General features: G+C 41.8%; 1 protein-coding gene across 2 annotated transcripts in view; it reads right to left on the reverse strand.

Moving 5' to 3' along the window:
* The window catches only part of ACE (angiotensin I converting enzyme), an 84,032-nt gene extending 64,891 nt beyond the window's left edge, over positions 1 to 19,141 (reverse strand). For both annotated transcript variants that reach the window (XM_085878615.1, XM_085878613.1), the window contains exons 1-9: positions 18,943 to 19,141; positions 17,415 to 17,638; positions 16,670 to 16,814; positions 11,041 to 11,139; positions 10,784 to 10,906; positions 10,360 to 10,571; positions 9,660 to 9,796; positions 8,821 to 8,979; positions 923 to 1,013 (exon numbers count right to left, since the gene is read on the reverse strand). In XM_085878615.1, the coding sequence (XP_085734741.1) occupies positions 923 to 1,013; positions 8,821 to 8,979; positions 9,660 to 9,796; positions 10,360 to 10,571; positions 10,784 to 10,906; positions 11,041 to 11,139; positions 16,670 to 16,814; positions 17,415 to 17,638; positions 18,943 to 19,097 (1,345 nt within the window). In that variant the 5' untranslated portion in view covers positions 19,098 to 19,141. The remainder of the gene's footprint in view (positions 1 to 922; positions 1,014 to 8,820; positions 8,980 to 9,659; positions 9,797 to 10,359; positions 10,572 to 10,783; positions 10,907 to 11,040; positions 11,140 to 16,669; positions 16,815 to 17,414; positions 17,639 to 18,942) is intronic.
* Positions 19,142 to 19,362: the final 221 nt, after the last annotated feature.

Genomic DNA, 19,362 nt, shown 5'->3' on the forward strand with positions numbered 1-19,362 from the left:
TGAGGATTTTAGAAATTTCACCTAAGTTGTGGACCTTTTTTTTTTTTTTTTTTTTTTTTTTTTTTTTGGATACCTTGTCAAAGCTGGCGTGAGAACCAACACACAACGCACAGCAAGGGGGAACGAGACAAGAGGAGCAAGAGTGGGAAGGATAAAACAGTGGGGAACCGAGACGCCAGGAGATCGAGACACCAGGAGATCGAGACACCACTATATATGGCATGATATTTCAAAAATTTATTTGGCCTGATATGTTCTCCTGGATCAGACAGGCATTGCGTCTGATCACCGACCACATGTCGTGGTGGAGGTATGCGCTCCACCGAGTGTCCTTCCAGTTCTGATTGTTTTGTGCCCTTCCTAGCAGGACTTTTAATCTCACTCTCCAAATCATGTGCTCCTAGATACGTCACATTTCATTTCTGATCAAATGTATTCCCAAACGCTGAAAAAGATGGTGTAGTCCAAAACTACATTTGTGTCATGCATGCACAGGCCCAAACTGCATGCATGAGATAAAGTAATTTTATTAGCTTGGGGCCAGCACTGCAATAATGTGAGAATCACTGCAGCTATTCAATTTGTAATAGCAGTTGTAGTAGTCATAGTCGTAGTTGTAATGGGTTTTATTGGCAAAATAAAAAATAAAAAAAAATCACTGGATCTAAATCAAAATGATGACAAAGCATTTGAATATTTGGCCGATGAAAACTTCTTTACGAGAATTAGGGTATTTCAGTATTTCCACAATACCGTGTCGTTTCGCCATCTGATAACCAAAACCAACACTGTATATAACATGGTACTTGATCTGATGATCAGTGCTTGAGCCACAGTTGTATTTTGATTACTGAAAATGAGCTGCAATATATTTTTTTCTCGAATTCTTGCTCAAATACGATATTGTCCACCATTGACTCACCAGGGTCGAGCAATGAGCAGTCCTGGTCGCCATTCCAACAAACTTTGGCCACACTGTAAATTGTCTCCATTTTGGAGATGATAGCATTGAACTGCAACAAAGGGGAAATAGACCAGAAGACATTTTCCCTTTCATAGTGTTGTGGGTCCAAGCAAACAATTACAGTGTGGATATTATGTGCATATCTAAATATTACTAAAACTCTCATCTTGTGTGTGTGTGTGTGTGTGTGTGTGTGTGTGTGTGTGTGTGTGTGTGTGTGTGTGTGTGTGTGTGTGTGTGTGTGTGTGTGTGTGTGTATGTATATATTCTGGTATCCACATCTTCTAAATTCTGCTGGTAATTCGTTAAAACTGTCTTAGGAACATGCTCTTCCTCAATCTCTTCACTCATTAAGAAAGGAATCAACATACACACAGGAAGAATGCTTGCATCATCTCTTTTTTTTTTTTCTTCAAAAGGTTTAGATTCCCACTCCCTCTTTTCTTGCTTTATACCATCCCATACCACATGCATACAACTCCCCAGATAAAGTGAACTTCTCCCTTGCAAATCTGGAGAATATCTGCACAACCTTGGCTCACCATCAGTAACTGCACATCCTGATAGCATCATTACGTTCGTCCTGAAAATGTGTGCACCTTACCGAGCTGTTCCTCTTTCACTACACTTCTTAAGATCCTTCTTGGAAGGTTGCCTCAGCTCACTACAGAAGGTGGCTGATATCGTTCCTTTCCAAAAGAAAGATGCCAAGACAGACCCTCTGAATGACAGACCTGTCTCCCCCCCCACCCCACATAATCAACGAGGTAATGTAATCAATAATGCCAGCAAATCTCAAGGCCTCTCTTTTCTCCAACTCTTTAATGTCAGATCTCTAATTTTTTTGACGTCCTCGTCCCTTGATCTTCGATTTATTCATAATTTAGTAATGGATTGGCACTTTAAACCTCACGCAAGAGGTCAGAGCAGTCTAATATAAGCATCTCCCTATAATTTGACACCATCTGGCACCCATCCCTGAATCTTAACCCTCTGCCAAGGGTATCCAAGGTCCTCTCCTTGAATAACTGGTGTATTGTCATCATTTATAAGTAATATATAGTCCTTGGTGGAGTTATATCTTCAGTCCTTTCCTGAGAGGCTTGTGTTCTGAAAGGCAATGTCCTGCGACATATCCTTTTCCAAATTTACATCAAGGACATCATGCCTCCTTGGAAAACCTTGTATATCACTTTCCAGATGACTCCACTATTTGCTGGAAAGTCTCACATCAATAATAGGAAAGCTACAGCTACATTGTTTTCCCACCAATTTGGAGATAGAATGAAGCTGGTCAATCAACTGGAAAATCATCCATTGCTTCCTCGCTCCACATACTTTCTCTGCCTTGACATGACTACCATGTGGCGAACCATCCAGTTTACTTCTGCAATCAACATTGAGTGCAGCTCAGTTCTTGGAGTTCTGTGAACTAGGGAGGGTGGAGGGGAACTTGGAATCTTCTGCAAGGCTGTCATTCCACAGTTGCTATAATCTCTTAACACTCGACAAATCCTTTATTCACAGTGTCATGGAGTGTGGATGCTTTATGAGCGCTCGTGCTGCCAGATGTCACCTTGCACCCCAGGAAGTGGTGGATCCAACTGAAGCATTGAGGCTAATTAGTGTTACTCAACAGGAGGCTGAAATTCAAGCCTGCTTCCTTTTCTACAAGACAGGTTGGTGGCCTAGCAGTTTTATGGTGCTCGATATCTGCTCTTGTCACACCTTCCTTTTCAGCTATTTGTCTCCACAAGCTTGACCAGGCCACATTCTGTGAGCAATTCGAAGCCTTATTCTTCATCTAAAATCCAGGCTAACTTTCCACCTCCACTTTTTTGCCCCCCTTTTCTCTCGCCAGTGAAATTGCCTCCCTGAGTTTCTCCAATCACATTATTCATTCCACACCTTTGAAGTGGCAAGCCATTACCATTCCATGTTATCCCTTATTCCTATTGTTAATATTTTATATTTTCACTGATTATCCTTTCTTGTCCAACTGCAGTTTTGTTTTTTTTAACATTTACCCTGTTTGCCAGTTATTTTGTCTCCTTACATGTTGCGTGTCTGCTCAGCCCATTTGTTTCACGAATCCTGTCTGCATGGCCCTCCCAATGCTGTCTATATGTTTGTTACTTCTTCATTTCTCTTTCCTCCATTGGATGGAAACTGTTTTTGTGTCACTGTTCTAGTAGTCAGCTCTTTCCTGGGCATCAATCTCAAAATAAACTAGAGTTCCAAGAACACCTTACCACACACAATCTCAAGAAAAAGGACATGGGAAGTCTATGCCAGAAAACTTTTGTCTTGCTTTGCCTTTCTGAATACAATCTATATTTCCTACAAGCCACAATTCTGTCTGAATCTCGATATTGCCCAATGCTGGGAGCACGAGCGGCAAATTTGATTGGTCAATATGGTGTAAAATGGCGTTGTATTTTGTCCAAGCACTGCAAAACTGGAGGTTTTGGGAAGTGCCAACAGAGCAATTTGTGTTCTACAATGTTCAAGTCCTGTATACCATTCAATTTAAATAAAAGAAAGGTTTTAAACGCAGCAGAAAATAACTATTTTGAGCAGTTTACCGTTATTGATACACCCTCTTTTACACCACTTTATTTAATACATCGCATGAGTTCTTCATACCTGTTGTTTTTGTCTTTTATAATGTTCTAAAAACAGTAACTTTCCTGTTTGGAATGATTTTAAATTTTGTTTGACTCCCAGACAGGAAGAAGAGTAAAAACAATGCCCTATTCCTCTGTGCACATATGTGTGCTCAAGATGAGATTCCAAGCAATTTGCCAAATTGAGAGACAAAGTAATGCAAAAATGCAGGTTTGTGTTCCGATTCTTCATGTTCTACAGGCAGGTCAGGTATGGGAGCATGTGCCAGAACAGCGCGTCGCTGCATCCACTTTCCACCGGTATTCCAGGGGTCTCCATCTGGCCATCCCCCAGGCAGATGCCAGGCCCATCCCCATCTCTTTGAGATGCCGGTCAACCTGCTACAACCACGAGGCACGTGGTCGGCCCTTTGGCCTCCTCCACTCACGAGACTCCCTCACTGAGAGAATCTGGTGAGCAGGATCAGCGTCAGGAAAACGAGCCACATATCCATACAGCTGCAACTGACGCTCACGAACTATGCAATTAACAAATCTTATCCGAGTCTCTCTCAGTAACCATTCATTGGACACAAAATCCGACCAACGATAGCTAAGGATTCTCCGAAGAGACCTGGTACCAAAGGAATTAAGTCTCTGTCTCAGATTCTTGGTCAGAGTCCAAGTCTCGCAACCATAGAGCAAGACTGGAAGCACCAAGGTCCTGAAGACTCAGACTTTCGTCCTCCCACACAGGTACCGGCAGCGCCACACCCCATGATCCAGTGAATCCATAACTTCCCAGGCCCGATCCAGATGTCTATTGACCTCTGACTTGCAGCCAGCAGAGACATGAATATCACTGCCAAGGTAAGTGAATCTCTCCATGACCTTAACATCCTCACCACAAACAGACACAGACAGGACAGCAGCATCCAATATGTCATTGAAAGCCTGGATCTTAGTTTTGACCCAAGAAACCCGTAATCCCTGCGGCTCCGACTCCTCATTCAGCACCTCGAGGGCCCCCAAAAGGATATCTAAAGTCTCCGCAAAGATGACTGCATCATCTGCGAAATCAAGGTCCGAGGTCTTGACATTCCCAAACGATGCACCGCAGCTTGATCTCTCTGACATCCTCCCTAGAATCCAGTCCATACAAGTGTTGAAAAGTTGGGAGCCAGTACACACCCCTGACAAACTCCAGTAACAATTGGAAATAAATCAGAGATGGTTCCACCACATTTCACAGCACTCTCAGTGCCAGAGTAGAGTTCAGACATCAGATCGATCAGTTTTGGTGGCACCCCACGAAGACCAAGAATCCTCCAGAGGGCATCCGATTCACTGAATCGAACGCTTTTCAGAGATCAGCATAGGCTGCAAGCAGCCCCTGCCGAAACTCTCGTCTGCATTCGGTGAGGACCCGAAGAGCAAGGATACGGTCAATCGTTGACCTCTTTGGTGTAAAGCCTGACTGCTCTGGACGCTGGTGCTCAAGCAGATGGTGGCGAACCCTATCAAGAATTATCCGAGCAAAGACCTTGCCCGGCACTGAGAGCAGCGTCACCCCTCGGTAGTTGTTGCAGTCTTGGCGATCACCCTTCCCTTTCCAGAGAGGAAAAACAAGGCCCCTTTTCCAATCATTTGGGATGATGCCTGTGTTCCAGGCAGAGCACAAAACTGCATGCAACGACACGACTGCAGCATTTCCACCAGCCTTGAGAAGTTCAGAATGGATGCCACAGATCCCAGGAGCTTTGCCCCGTTTCAACTGGTTCACCGCAGCCCGTGTTTCCACAAGCGAAGGTGGACCACAGTTGATTGGAGGGTCAGCAACAGGGATTGTAACACCCTTGACGTCCAACTCGACAGCTAGGGGATCAGCCTGGTACAACCGCTCAAAGTAACCAGCCCAGCGGGCCTTCACTTCAGACTCGTCTGTCAAGAGCCCACGACTCTCTGGTCTAACTGCAGTGCTCCGAGGGATGGGCTTGGATGAACGCAATGCGCGAATTCCCCTGCAAGCAGGACGAGAATCACCTGTCCACAGGTGATTCTCTACCCCCTCACAGATTCATTGCACATAGGCCTCCTTGTCCACCCTTTGTGCACGTACAGTTTTACGCCTCAGCTCCCTGAACAGCTCAGCTCTGCCATTCAGCCTGTCCCTGCGACTCTGGTCAATGGTATCCAGTGTCCCTTGAGAGACAAAATTCTTCTTTGCCCTGCGGTGAGTTCCAAGACATCCACCTGCAACATAAAGGATGGTGGTCTTGAAGACACTCCAGAACTCTTCAGGACCCCCCCCCCCAAAGCACCCAGACTCCCCAAATGTCCACTTAGCCTGTTTGCAAACTCCTCAGCTACCCTCTCATTATTGAGCTTGCCAACATCTAGCCTCGGCTGGGATGGTACCGTTCTCCTGGATTTAAGGTGCAGCTTTGGAGTTGCTACAACAAGCCGGTGGTCGGTATTGAGGAACTGAGCACTCCGGTAGACCCTGCAGTTCTGGAACATCCTCCAACGAGGACATGGTCAATCTCCTTTGCCACACCATCAGCGTTGGAATACCAGGTCCAGCGATGAGCTTGTGGGCGCTGAAACCATGAACCAGCCACACTAAGTCCATGACTTCTTGCAAAGTCAAGGAACTTGGTGCTATTCTGGTTCATAGATCCTGATGTTCTACATGTTCTACAGGTTCATGTTCTACAGTGTTAAAAATATATAAATAATTTGAAAACAAATAGTTCCTCGATCATAAACTGACATCTGCAGACAGACAAACAAACAGAGTGGACTTATTGCTTAACCCTGCTTTTCACTTCACTTTTGAGTTATAGTGTTTCGGATCCTTGTTGGCCAGAAAGAGCATTTGCAGTGGGAAATTTGATTTTAATATTTTTATTTTTGTATACTTTGTCGAGGCTCGTATAAGAGCTAATATGCAGAATGTATAATGAAGGGAGCATGAGACGAGAAGATGTGCGAGAGGGAAGCACAACGACAGTAGTGAACAGGGACATCAGGAGATCTGTGGAAGGGAGAGGGTTAAACAAGATGGACACAACTGGGACTTTCAGGAAGGAAAACAGGGAATTTGAAGGAGGTGGGCTTGGGGTAGATTAATGGGGGTAGAAAAGATCATGGTTTTGGATGGGGGAAGATATAATATGGTAGTGCACAGCTGTTTTGAAGACCTGGAGGGAAGAGTGGGATTGAAGGGAGTGTGGGAGTTTGTTCCCGAGGAGGGAAAAAATAGGAATGAAAGAATGAATGTGAGCAGCATTTCTTGACATTGGCAGTTTCACCAGAAGGGGGTTGCTGGTGGACCTTGAACACCCTGCGGAAATATTAGTGGGACATAGCACAGACAGAGCATGGGGTGCAAGGCCAGAGAAGAGTCAGTGGAAGATAGAAAGATCACCGACCGGCCTGTGGTGAGAGATTGAAAGACCCAAAGACTCAGCCTCATCGTGCATTATACCAATGATCCTAAAAGCCTTTGTTTCCACAGCCTGAAGTCGAGCTAAGTGTGAGGCGGGAGCACCAGCTCAGAGGGGAGAGCAGTACTCCATAAAGCTGCCGATGAAAGCTTTGTATGTGGGTAATTGCTCAGGTGTGCCAAGAAAGGACTTTGCACGACGTAGGATGCCCATTCGGCGACTGACTTTGGAGGCCAGCTTGGAAATGTGGCTTTCCCACGAAAGATTATGGCATATAGCCCCAAAAGCTTGAGATAGAACTTCTTCAAGAGAGAGTTCTCAAGCTTTATCCATTACTACCTCTCAGGAGTGATGTTGTGGTGGTTTTAAAGGGTGCTATATGTTTTTTCATTGGAAAAGCAACACTATGAAACGGAAGACAAAGAAGTAACCCAAAGTGAAGAACAAAGATAGAGTCATCAGGAGGAACCTGGATAGGATTTGGGTTTCAGCCGCAACTCCAGAATCCCCAAACCCATCCATGCACAGCCAAGTGAGCCTTACAGAAAAATTTCTGCAAGAATTCACTTCTCTTTAGAGAGATAGATAAAGAAAGAGAGGAATAGAGAGTAAAAGACAAAAGAGAAGAAAAAGCAAGAATTCGAATGAATAAAGAGAATTGTGGAAAAAAAGAAAGAAATATGAAAGGAAGAAAGAACAAATGTGTCGGGAAGAACACAGACTCATAGATTTCAGCAGTTTCTCCCCAGGCTCAAACTCAGCAACATGTACAGTACAAGCTGCCAGAGGTCCGTAAAGCCAAAAGACCTATTGGTCCCAGTTGGTGGTATAATCTTACCCATATTGACAAGCCACAATAATGGGAAAATGCATGTACATGTGGAGTGACTGACTAATGGAATTTGAGTGATAAAAGTCCCACACTCTTTGGGCAAATTCCTGAGACTCTGAGGGATGTACTTCTTGAGGAGGCATGATAATCTGAAATATCTTTATTTGTTTTCTGTTGGGAGTTATTTTTGTTTTTAGGTGAGAAATGTTTTTTTTAATTTTTTATTTTGAGGTTTTCATCCACTGAAAGAAGTTCAGTCTCCTGATCTTCTGGACCTCAGCATCAGCCATGACTTTCCAAGACTAGACCATTAATCAAAGCTAACCTTCAAAGTCAGCTGCATACTGTGCATCCTCTATCAATGCTGCTCTCTATCAATCCCTGACAGGTTGGTCTTTTATTTATTTTTCAACCATGTCTACTTCATTTTGCTTTCTCTGTTCTTTCATCCCTCTGACCTTCCCCAGTCTCTCCAGGATGCACCTGCTCTGCCACGAACCATTTCCTTGTGAAACTCTTCATGTACAGTTTGTCTGCTCAACTCCACTTCTTTAATTGTCTGTCTTTGATCCCACTTGTGTCACTTTCTTACTCTTGCTGATTCTATCCAATCCTCTCTATCTTCCAAGGTTTCAAGTTGGCAGTCTAACACCATCTCAGGTCATTCTCCTTTCCTGCTCACCATATTTTCTACTAAATTCCCATTTCCCTACCTGCCCTCTTACATGCAGATTACTATCTTTCCTATTCCTACTCTTTCTCCTTTTCAAGTTTGTGCATTCTCTTGCTTGTTGCATCTACATGTTGTGCCATGCCACACTATCTGTACATTACCATCATCTCCTTCTTCCCTGAGTGTTGATTTTGTCTACAAAATGAGCAATATTGACGGCAAATACATGAAGAACATTATAGCAAAAATCATGGGTAAAATTATGCCACATCAAGTTATTTTAGACCTGTTTTCACCTCCTTGAGATCAGTTTTAGGCAGGGCTGCACTTCCAATGAGGCTTATCTTCTCCAATTGCCGCCGGATGCTCTCGTCCTGAAAGGCGTCCTTGTCAAACTGCTGGGCACGGAGCCCGAACTCTTTGGAATGGTTTGCCCACTGCAGGTATGCTTTTTGCTGTGGCAGTGCACACCCATTGACAAATATAAAAACAATGATAAATGCAATTGCACCTGTATAATGTGGTTACCAATACTGCAAGGCTAAGGTGACCACAATGGCTAGGTGGCTGTTCAAAGCATATTATATCGTCAATGTAGAGAGTTTGCCTCATTCAGTTGTATCTTTGCTCCCAGAACAGACATAATGCATGATAAATACCCCTGGTAAATCGCACAATCTCGATTATGATTTGGCTGTCGCTGTTGGTATCACGAAGCAATCTTAACAATCAAATCTGAATGATAATGGGGCAACTTAGCATAACAATTGTGCATTTTGTGAGGAAAGCACCAAATTTGGCACACTAGTAGCCTAACATATTATGAACAGATTTGGATATTGGGCCATCTCAAATTCAGCCGCTGATGGCTGTGGCAGCCATTTTCCACTGCCATCAAAAATTTTGAGATGGCCCAATATCCAAATCTGTTCATAATATGATAGGCTACTCGTGTGCCAAATTTGGTGCTTTCCTCAAATGCACAATTGTTATGCTATATTTAGCTAAGTTGCCCCACTATGAGGAAAAAGGACAAACAACGAGGCTCTGGGGCAATGTTTGATATTCTCAACTAGGAATTTGTTCAGCAGCTGAGTGGATATAGAAATCCAAATAAGGATTTAAAAGGTCATACCTGCAGCTGGTCATTGTAATCCGTGATGTTTGTGTTGTATTTCCAATATGCATCATTGTATTTGTAAATTATTTCCTCCGATGTGTCATTAAATTCGGCGAGGAATTCTTCTGCCTTCTTTATGTCAGTAATTTTATCTGGGAAGAGGTCATGATGGTAGGGATTGGGATATGTTTTGAGGGGAGGGGGTGGGAAGGGGTGGAGGTGAAGACATCGTAACTTTGAATGCTGACACTAACTTAATTCTCTTTACAAAAAGAGAGAAAAATAGCCAAAGAACGATAAAGACATAGATACAGACATATGCAGTAACACAAGTATCTTATGCACGGTAAGATAAATGTGAAATACAGTCTCTCGCAAAAACTTGATTTCCATTATGATTGCATTCACTGAAAATATCTTTAGTTAAAAAAAACAAACATTTTAACGAAGATAACTTCCACAATGATTGCCAAAATTTTTTTTTTCATTTATTATGTTGAAACACAAACTCCAAACACTTCTGGCATCAACAGAGGGTAACAGTTTACACAAACAAGTGTGCTAAGTAATTTTATTTTGTGTAAAGTTAAATGGAATAGGAGTCCTGAGCTAACCTAACGTTTATTTCCGCTTGGCTAATCAACTTGTCCTTGGCCTTTTAGTCCTGCTCTAACAATTATGATAAAGTGACAGGAGATTCAACACTATTTGGTACCAATATCTACAGGATAACCATCCGGAATGGGCGGTGTCCAGGAATATTCTGGCCAGCCCAGAATCTCGTTGTTTTTCTGATTCTGTTCCTTAAGCCATTCTGTTATTGGTTCAAAATACTCCATGAGAGGCTTTGCACTCATGGAAGGTGTTCCCACGATTTCTTGAAGAACTTCAGGCCACGGTCGGCTGGAACCCTTTTGCAGAGCTTTCCTATGGCACATAAACATGAAGAAGATGAGATTTAAATGAGCATCACTCTTTTTAGTATTTCCAAATATTTAATTTGTTTACATGATCAAAAAGAATTTCCAATCAGTGACTACTTCAGTAGCTTGCATTACTTCACACATTTTCTGTTCATTATGCAAACTACACTTCAAAGTAAATTGCAATAATGTATAGGCGTTTTCCCTCTGACTTACGCGAGCAAGTTTCCAGCTGCAGTGGACTTGTAAATATCACATGTATGCAATGGGCCTGTGTGTCCAGAGGCATTGCACAATGCTTTGTGGAATTGGAACTGTATCACAAAGCTGACAAAGTACCTGAGAAATCCAAGACACGATTCAGGTTCACATTTTCCATCACACTCTTTTTGCTTATCCTCTTAACTGGCGATGAACAACAAAATAAAAACAAAACAAAATTTCGGGAGAATTTGATAGGGGTGAAAAAGTACCTGATGTAAGGAGTATTTGCTGGTATGTGATACTTTGCACCAGCATCAAAGTCTTTCTTTGTCCGTGGGACTCCTGGACAAATTCCCTGGTACTTAGTCCTGTGAAAGAGCCGCAGCTCGTTGCATCATGGAACAGACCATAAAGAGAAGAGCCATTCTTTCTTTTTTAATTATACTACCAGATATATGCATACATCAAGGACAGGTTATGTGATGGAAAGGCATTGGATAGCATACGAGGGCCTTAAAACAACACCAATCCCATGGTGAATGGAGACAACAACAACAATGCCATTATGGTTGGCCTTGAAGGACTGCCTTCCAGAATGCCATGCCATGACATCATCAAGCAAAGCAAACGCTGTGATAAGTCTAATTTCCATTTTCAACTGGGCTGAACAGAATAAAAGTTGGAAGCAAATTTAGATGCCACGAGACGACCTGTGAACCCGTTGGGTTCCCGTTGTGACAGCGGTTGATGAAAAATACAAAAGACACAAAATTTTAATATTATTTAGTGGTCAAACTTTAACTTGAAGAAAATTTGAGCATTTATCTCAGGAGTCATCGTTCGGCCAACCGGTTTCTCGAGGTATATCAACACATTCTCCATGGTTTGTCTTTGCGCTTTATGGATCGTCATACCAAAACTTAACTGAACCGGGAATTGATTTTTTAATAATTTCTTGTTGTTGCTTGATTTGAACGAAACTTGATACTGCACACCGCAGGCGAATGGCGAGTAAGGTGGCTCTAAATTTTTTGCGCTATCATGTACTGTTTTGGCTGTATTTCGGAAACATACATACATCTATATACATACATACATACATATATAAATGTTTTTTCAAGATGAGAGTTTTAGTAATATATAGATGGATAGACAAGCTGAATTGTAATATAATGTTAATTATGTATACAACATTTCGTGATGCACGAAGTGGTTAGAAAGGAGATCTGAAACTGGACAGACAGACACCATCATTTTACTTGTGTAGACATAAAGATATCTGAAATTGTTTTCTTGTGTTCATGCAAAATGATCAGTATTATTTGTTCGAAAACTCTTTGTTCGAAAACATGCATGATGATTTGATAAAATGTCAGAAGCAGGGATGTTTTTTTTATTTTTAAGTTCAACAGAACAGTCGCTAACTGTGGAAAAAGTCGTGAATTTAATGATGTTCAAGAATCTTCATCATCAAAGCTCAGAGAATATTCAAGAATATTAACATAGATGATGCACCAAATTTTTTTGCTATTTATGACACTATTTGCTCTTTTTTGAATTACAAATGGAGAATAGTTAGTCACCACAGACTGTTTTGAGAATTGATTTTGCCAATCTTGATTTCTGCCTTGCGTAATGAAACTTATTGTCTTGCACAATATGAACTGCTTTTAAGAGGAAATTCTCTGCAACTTTAGATCGAAATTTTGAAATTCAAAAGTCTTCCTTGTGTCATTAGGCACCAAATGAGTGACAAAAGGAAAGATAGTTCAAAATCCAAATAAAGACTCTCTTCTCAGCTATTATCATCAGAGATGATGCTTGATGTAACACACTGTCTCCACTAAACGTTGAAAGAAATCTAATGGAAGGAAGGGTGTTCAATTTGTTCATGGAATCACATACTCACAACAGTTCAACACAGACCAATTTTTTTGGTTTCAATTTATAGAATCTCTTAACTTAAATGCACTTTCTCCATTTGTCCTTCAATCTGTCTATGCCAGTAAATTTGAAGTTTTCAGTGCTCCTTTATCCACGTCTCAGTTGCTATGCTCAGTTCCTCATAGTCAGCAAATTGTTGGTCATGCAGGTGGGACTTCAAATGTTGAAATGGGCAATAATTACTGTGGGGCCAGAAATGGGCTTTGCAGCTATGAGATGATACAGCTGCTTGAAGGCACAATTGTGAATTCTGGTGTGCGCAACAGTGAATTCTGGTGTGCACAACACAGTCCTTGTACAAAAGTGCATTGCCATGAAGCAGCACACCTTCAGCCAACATCTCTCGGTATTCGTCCTTGATGGCCCTCCACAATTTTACTCACGATGCTGGTATAATATTCCCCCCTCATCGCCGTTTTGAGAGTTATATACAGGAAGTAGTCAATCAGCAGGGTTATCCCAGAAACTCAAAACCATTATCTTGCTATACTAGCTAAAGGAAGGATGTTAAATTTATTTGAGGGTGGTGTTCTCTTGGGTTTTCATTTGCATGGATTCCAATTTGATTTCAGAATCCCAGCGATGATGCCACATCTGGTCAGCAGTTTCCAGATGAGCGCTTAAAGCCAGCTGGATCTGCATTCAACAGTTGTAAAAACACGCACCATTACGTCACCCATTGCCGTCGATTGTTTGTGCTGAAGTTGCAGGGGGCTCATTTTGCTTCGACTTTGAACATACCGAAAAGGTTCTAGATAATGGTGAAAATGCCGCCTTATGAAATTTCTTGTTCTTTGCCTATTTTGGCAACCTTAATGCAGTGATCGTGTATGATTAATACCTCAAAGTTGGCAGTACTTTGTGAGTCAATCGCATCCGCTGGTGGTCCTGACTTTGGAACATCTTTTAGAGACTCTCATTTAAGCTTTTGTAAGGACCCAATCGGCTTCTGCAGAATGATAACCCATCTTCACTGTACAAGGCTACAATGTGTTTGTGGGTTTTCTTTGGAGATGAACCATTCTTTGCATAAACTTTCCTAAAGGCCCAGTCACACCTTGACGTTTTAGCCAGCGATGGCAACGTATTAAAATTTATGTAAAACGCTGGCTTACGTTGAACTTTTTTTTTTTTTTTAAAGATTCAGACGTATTCATAGCGACTTGGTCTTATGTATAACGCATTAGTAATGGACACAGAACGTTTCGTTGTGTTATAGATAACTTATACCAACGAATGCTGAACCTGTTGTCGGCCTACACAACCTATGCCCAACGATAGTCTAACTTAGGCATAGCGCGTTGCACGCATCGCCGACGATGTCATGATGTAGCCTATTAAAAGGCTGACTCACAACGATTCGAATCATAACTGCCGTAGAAATGGAAGTGTCAACATCGCAGTCACACCTTGGCGATCTTGCCAGCATATGCCGACCTAAGAAAAATGTGTCTAAAACGTTGGGGCATGTCAAATACGGTATGAGTAAGTTTGGTATACGTGAGTAGAACGCTAAAGTACGCTATCATACGTCGTAGTAAGTAGAGTACGTCAAGAAATTTTAAACATGTTCAAAATTTTACGACGTACTCGGCGTATGACACACGTTCCGCATGCGATGGGGATAAGTTGTACACACGATATGCGGACGCTTACAAACGTCCACAAAGGCTACTTATAAGCTACTCATAAGTCGAAACACGTCGCGGTAATGTCTTTTTTACGCGAAACTTATTTCTAACTTATGTTTGACGTGCTTTGAACCAATTCTTTACGTAGTCCCAACACACATTGACGTATGTAGACGTATTCCAGTGACGTCTTCCGGTCGACAAAAAAAATAAATGAACGTGTTTCTAACTTACAACTGCCATATAAAGACGTGTTCCCAGCGATTTTGGGAATTGGTATATAAAAATGGTGTTCATAAAAGGGGAACCCAACAGTGTTTTTGAGTCCTTTTTGAGTCGATGTCCATGTCAGCAGTAACAGTATCAGTATTAGTATTAGTAGTAGTTTGTTCATGTTGGCAGTTGTAGGTGAGTGTGAGGGGGAGGGTTTGGGTTATGATGGATCCTCCTTGCGTCCGCGTGTCCACGGGTAGGAGACATCTTTGCACCATTGTTCAAAGTTCTTCGCGGCTAATTTTTTATGGGGCTTTTTCAACAATGAGCTATGGCTTGTTTTTACGATTTAGGTCTATTCATAACGGGTTGGACAAATGCACAATGAACTAATAATGTGCATAGAGCGCTTCGATAACTTATAGATACGGTATACCAACGAATAATTATCGTGAAGCCGGCGTTCACAAACTATGCCCAACGATAGCCTAACTTATCCATATCGTGCGGCAGTTTATCTTTGCCGGTGACGTGGGGTTTGCTATTCATAGGCTGCCACTCAACGATTTAAATGGCTGCATCTCCACTATTGAAAGTAGACGCTTGCGCTCAACAATTGGATTTTTTTTTTTACACTCAACGACTTTTAAACGGTACCACTCAGCTATTTTCATTGTTTACAATGAACGATTTAAATTGTTGTCACTCGCCTTTGTTTTTTGATGCTGGCGCTCAGAAATTTTAATCGTTTATATTGAACGTGCTAAATCACTCAAACTCCACTGTTGAAAGTAGACGCTTGCGCTCAACAATTGGATTTTTTTTACACTCAACGACTTTTAAACGGTACCACTCAACTATTTTCATTGTTTACAATAAACGATTTAAATTGCTGTCACTCGCCTTTGTTTTTGACGCTGGGGTTTTGAAATTTGAAGCGTTTCTTCTGAACGTGTTAAAACGCTCAAACTCGACTATTTTAAATAGACGCTGCCGATGGACAGTTGGAATCATAGCCAAGCTAGACATCGAAGTGTGAACATCCTCGTCATGCCGAAGAAAAGTTTGAAGAATGCTGCAAATAAGTGTCCTGGCCGTGGCCGTGGACGCTGACGCAAGGACGATCCATTATACCGACGTCTTTCAGCCTATGAGTAACTTAAAAGTAACGTCTGTCGATGTGTGGCAACGATCGCGTAACGTGCCAACAACACGTTAATCATAGGTTAGAAATAAGTTTCGGGTACGCTAAACATTACCTCGGCGTGTCTCAACTTATGGTTAACTTACAAGTAGCATGTGTTGACGTCTGTCAACGATCGCAGACCGTGCATACAACTTGTGGCCAGCGTAGCGGAACGTGTGAGTCATACGCCGGCATACGTCGTGAAATTTCAAGCATGCAAAAATTTGAGGACAACCGAAAAGTACAACGTTTAAAGCCAGCGTACAACGACGTATGGCAGTGCTTTTCAGCGTGCTCTCAATGTTATCAAAACTTACCCATAACGTATTCAACGTGTGCCAGCGTTTTAGAAAAAAATTTCATAAATCGGCATACGTTGGCTAAAACCTCAAGGTGTGACTGGGCCTTAAGATCCATAATGATATGGCAAAGCAAACTCCTGGATTACATGCTGCAACAACAAACAATCAAATTAATTAATTAATTAATTTTTAATTAATTGTCCAATACCACAAAATCTGTCTCTCAACTAATCACTGAGTGATTAAATTTAGCTTTCAAATATAGTTAATTATTTCTGAAGGGTGATGAAAGACGTGATGGATGGGAACACTAATAATGGTTGTGAAAGTAGCAATGAGCCATAAATATATTCTTTAGAAACTGCTTGTGGTGCCTGAACAGACAAGATAATGTTTTCAGCTTTGGAAAGGAACCAATAATGAAAGCCATATACTATTTTAACTGGAAAATGTGAAATTCTACATTCCACTTTGGAAAAAATATGGCCTTTTGTGATCTCACTTTGTCCAACCATATTGGCATTTCTTTACTCACTTTACCTCCACCCCTCCCCTGCTGAACAAGTTATACAAACTTCATGCGTAACAATTTGTTGGATTGAATTGAGCTTGGGATTCTTACCGAAGGTACCACCAGTCAAAATTGTATTGCTCAGGTGTTGTCTCTCCACTGAATACCCTCCATCTCCACAGGTCAATGAGATAACCAAATGGTAAAAATGCTATTTTTTGGAGAGCCATATTAAGAAGGTAGTTCATGGTAGATTCTGCAAGAAAAACAATGCTGAGTTTAACTTCAGAGGATGGTACTGTAACAGTGTGAAACTAGAAGGGCACTCGGTAGAGTGCATACCTCTGCCACGTAATTCCTGATCCATGAGAACATATCTGGCCCAATAACTTTTTGAAATATCATGCGATATAATCGTTTTGAGCCCTATATCTCAATGGTGAAGAATCACTTGAAAAATCAAATAATTCTTATATCCAGATACAGATTCGGATCTTCATCAAACTCGAAATAATTTGGCGTGGTCACACACCCAACCTGTCCACAAAATTTCGTCCGGATCCGTCCACAACTTTTTGAGATATCCTACAAACAGACAGAGAGGGGTGAAAACACAACCTCCTTCACCTTCGGTGGTGGAGGTAATTGTAATAAGGCTTGGAAAGGATTCATCCGGAAAGTGAAAATTTTGACTTTTATAACATCGTAGACATGGGCCCCTTAAGGACTTGTTCCAACCTATTTCCATGCTGCTCTGTGCTTGATACATTTGGCAGTGCAAATGCAACATGATGATGTATAATTTATCATATGTATTCTGAAGTAATATTGTGTCTTAAAGTTGCAATGGTGGCACCTTTGTCATCCTCAACGTTTTCCAGGAGCCCAATGTCTTTGAGATGTTTGGGGGTAGAAACAGAAAGTGCGAGCACATCTCCAATGGCCTCATGAAAACCAGGATTTGCTCCATAACGGAATGGCACCGGCTGGTCCTTGTACTGCAAATAGTATTCTATGTGACCCATTTCGTGGTGGATGGTGAAGAGATCTACCATGTTGACCTCCGTGCACATCTTGATGCTGAGAGAAAAATCAGACATGAACAATAACGTTTGTATTTTGTTACACAAAATAGTTGTTTTCACCATACATTGGACTTAGCAAGCTGATTGCATGGCCTCAGCATTTTTCTTCCAATCAAAATCGGACTGAGTAACTTGCCAGAGTTGAGCTATTGATTGGTCGTGGTGGTGGAGGCACATACTCTTTACAAAGCAGAGGGATTGTCATTTAAAAAAAAATTGAAATTCGTCCTAAACAAGGCAAAGAGCTACTAAAATTTGAAGGGCTACAGAGCAAAGGAGAAGATGAAATACTGGCAAAACCTTTATCCATCAATCCATATATCCATAGGGACCATACTCTGTGCAGAGCATTGGTGCTGTCTCAGCAGACTCCTTGCCTATTGGGCACAATCCTGGATGGGTCACCACTCCGACGCAGGATACCAGCAAGCTGGTACTCACTTTGCCGACCTCGGAAGGATGACAGGCAGAGTCAACCCCACCGTGCGTTAATTCAACAGCCGAGTGGGATTTGAACTCAGGATCCTTTGATCCCAAGCCCACCACCATAACCATTAAGCCAACACCAGGCATAAAACCTTCATCAAGTCCTGAAACAAGGAAACCTCTTCACAGGACCACTGTGCAAAGGGGGGGGGGATAACTCGGCCAGGTGGAAAAATAAATCTTCCTACCCCCATTTGGTGTATTTTAGGAGACTATCTCTGGAGTGGATGGCCGTTGGCTCCAAAAAGGAGCTCATCTGCCCTTTGTCAGGTGTTGATTTTAGTCCTGGCTCAGTTATCACAGACACTCTCCCCATGAACAAAGCCAGCGAGGGGTGTCTGTTTAGTCACCGACAACATGACCATGTGGCAGGTAGCACTGGGTTACATGTTACTAGTGGCAGTCCTAAAAGACTGACCTGAATTGTAAATGTCTCCATGGTTAAGAACCAATCCTGATCAGGTTACCATTCTGTTTTTGGCTGCAGAAATCTCCATGATGACAATCAAACCCACAACCATTGAGATTGAAACAGGACTTTATCCATTCTATCACCCAGCCACTTTGATTGTAAAAGGGCGAAAATATTTACGATTGCAGTCATCCCAATCAATGATTGAATGTAAACAGCTTGAGAAAGTTTGTCTGTGGACACAATGATCTATTTATACATTTATTGACATCTCCAGTAACTTATTTTAATCTTTAACTTCTTTAGTGCACCCATCATGATTGACATTACTAACTAATACATGATCCACTGAGAGTAAATTGCGACTTGTAAAGCAGTACTCTGAACACTGCTGGACTCACCGAAAATCTTTGCGATTGTAAAAGTCCCAAGCGGAGGCATGGCAAACCACATCCCGTCCATTCTCAGGCTTTGTCAGCATGGATTTGTCCCAGAACTCTTGCGGCATTGGAATGAGATTGAGGGAAGTGAAGAATTCATCCGACACATGGAACATGTGGGTGGCATTCCACTTCTGCCCAGGAAATAAAGAGGGAAACTTTTAAATCCATACAACAACGAAAAATCAAAAGTGTGTTGTATGGATGGAAAAAAAATATATATATATATATATATATATATATATATATATATATATATATATATATATATATATATATATATATAATTGACCCCTCCCACACTCCTCCAGTGGAAGAAGCTGCATAAAGCAACCCAAGAAGATCTACGCAAGGTAAGTGCTATGCTGTTTCGAACCCTTC

This window comes from Eptatretus burgeri, chromosome 4 (assembly GCF_056783735.1).
Source record: "Eptatretus burgeri isolate ZD-2024b chromosome 4, Ebu_testis_v1, whole genome shotgun sequence".
Lineage (NCBI taxonomy): Eukaryota > Metazoa > Chordata > Myxini > Myxiniformes > Myxinidae > Eptatretus > Eptatretus burgeri.